This window comes from Mirounga leonina, unplaced genomic scaffold (genome assembly GCF_011800145.1).
Source record: "Mirounga leonina isolate KUSES-001 unplaced genomic scaffold, KU_Mleo_1.0 Mir_151, whole genome shotgun sequence".
Classification (NCBI taxonomy): domain Eukaryota; kingdom Metazoa; phylum Chordata; class Mammalia; order Carnivora; family Phocidae; genus Mirounga; species Mirounga leonina.
Window position 1 is genome coordinate 2,567,232 of NW_023270377.1, and position 1,980 is coordinate 2,569,211.

Below are 1,980 nucleotides of genomic sequence, written 5' to 3' on the forward strand. Positions count from 1 at the left end.
GGGCCCCGACCCTTGGCCGCAGCGCCGCCCCCGGCCCGCACCCGGGCCCCGACCCCCACCCGGGGCCCCGACCCCCGCACCAGGGCCCCGGCCCGCACCCGGGCCCCGACCCCCCCCGGGTCGCTGCCCTCGGCCCGCACCCGGCCTCCGGCCCGGCGCCCACCTCCGTGATGATGTCGTGCAGGTAGCGGAACGGCGGCTTGCTCAGCAGCTTCTCCGTCAGCGGCGGCCTCCGGATCACCCTCCCCAGGGCCTCCTGCGTCCGCTTCACCACCGCGGCGTTCATGGCGGCGCCGGCCCGCAGAGCCTGAGCCGCCGTCCCCGGCCGCCGCCGGCCCGCAGCCGCCGCCGCCCGCCCCGCCTCGACGCGCCGCTCGGGCTCCCATCCCACAGTGCACCGGAGTCGGCCACGGCGCGTGCGCGGGGCGGCCGGCGCCCGTCGCCAGGGCGGCGCGGCCTTAGCAACGGACGCGGCGCGGCGCCGGCTGCGGGAGGTCCGGACCGCGCGTCCTGCCCGCGCCTGGCAACCGGGACCAAGCCACGCCCTTACCGGCTCCGCGGCGGCCGCGACTCCACCGCGGAAATCCTCGCAGCAGTTCGGAAGCTCTGTGACCTGCTGCTGGTTCTTTCTTTATAGAAAGGTGCTGATCGCCCCTGCATTTTCAAGTCTTTTTTTACTGACAGACAATTGATATGCGGAACATCAGCTTCAAGGGCACGACACAATTATTTGATATTTGTATATATTGCAAAGTGACGACCGCAGTAAGTCGAGTTAACATGCACCGCCACGGCTGCAAGGAGTTTTTACTGCAATGAGAACTTCCAAGGTGCACTCGTAGCAGCTCTCAAATATGTAACACAATAGTGTTAACTACAGTCACCACGCTGTACCTCATCGCCCCGTGACTTGCTTACTTTGTAACTGGAAATTCGCACCTTTTGACCCCCTTCATCCATTTCGCTCTGGTAATTGCATCTTTGTAACTTTTATTTGCATTTATTTTCACCGTTTTCAGTGCTCTTCATTCTTTGCATAGACTCGAATTTCCATAGACTCGAATTTGGAGTCTTTGCATAGACTCCAAATGTTCCTCGGTCTGAAGAACTTCCTTTCTTTTAGCAAAGGTCAGCTGGTGATGAGTGCTGTCACCTTCCCCTTGTCTGAAAGTGTTTACTTCAACTTCACACTTGAAAGATTGTTTCACAGAGTATGCAAGCCTGGGTTAACTTTTTTTTTTCTTTCGGTACTTTACAGATTTTTCTCCACCGGCGTCCGGATTACATAGTTTCCGAAGGGACGTCTGCTCTAGTCCTTTGTTCTATGTATCTGGTTGTATCTGTATCTGCATGTATCAAGATGTTCTTATCATTGGTTTTTATAAATTTGCCCATGATGTATCTATCTAGCTGTGGGGGTTTTTAAACTTAAAATTTATGTTTGATTATTATTCATATGCGATAAGCCTCACCTATTTTAAGGATACTGGTTGATGCATTTATGTTACTGCCACCACAACCAAGATATAGAGCAGCTCATGCTCCCTAAAATATTTCCTCCTACTCATTTGCAATCTATCTCCTCCTTCACCCTAGCCCCAGGCAACCACTGATCCGCTTTCCGTCATTATTATTTTACCTTTTCCAGAGTTTCATATAAATGGAATCATACACTACATAGTCTTTTGTGTTTAATTCTTTCTCTTATAAAGATTTTGAAATTCATCCATGGTGCTACATACATTAATATGTCATTCCTTTCTGTAGCTGAGTAGTGTTTCATAATACAATTTGTTTATCCATTCACCAGTTTATCGATACTTGGATTTCTTTTGAGTTTTGATTACCCATGAATAATGCTGCTGAGAGCATTCACATACAGATCTATGCCAACATAGTTTTCCTTTTGTTGCAGTTGCAAGGTTCTTGTCTCACAGAGCCGAAGAATGAATCTCTCGGACACAAAAAGGTGAAGTGAAG

General features: G+C 51.7%; 1 protein-coding gene across 6 annotated transcripts in view; it reads right to left on the reverse strand.

Moving 5' to 3' along the window:
- Positions 1-329, reverse strand: part of TRAF3IP1 (TRAF3 interacting protein 1) — a 65,728-nt gene extending 65,399 nt beyond the window's left edge. For all 6 annotated transcript variants that reach the window (XM_035006753.1, XM_035006752.1, XM_035006751.1 and 3 more), the window contains exon 1: positions 164-329. In XM_035006753.1, the coding sequence (XP_034862644.1) occupies positions 164-286 (123 nt within the window). In that variant the 5' untranslated portion in view covers positions 287-329. The remainder of the gene's footprint in view (positions 1-163) is intronic.
- Between the last annotated feature and the right edge of the window lie 1,651 nt (positions 330-1,980).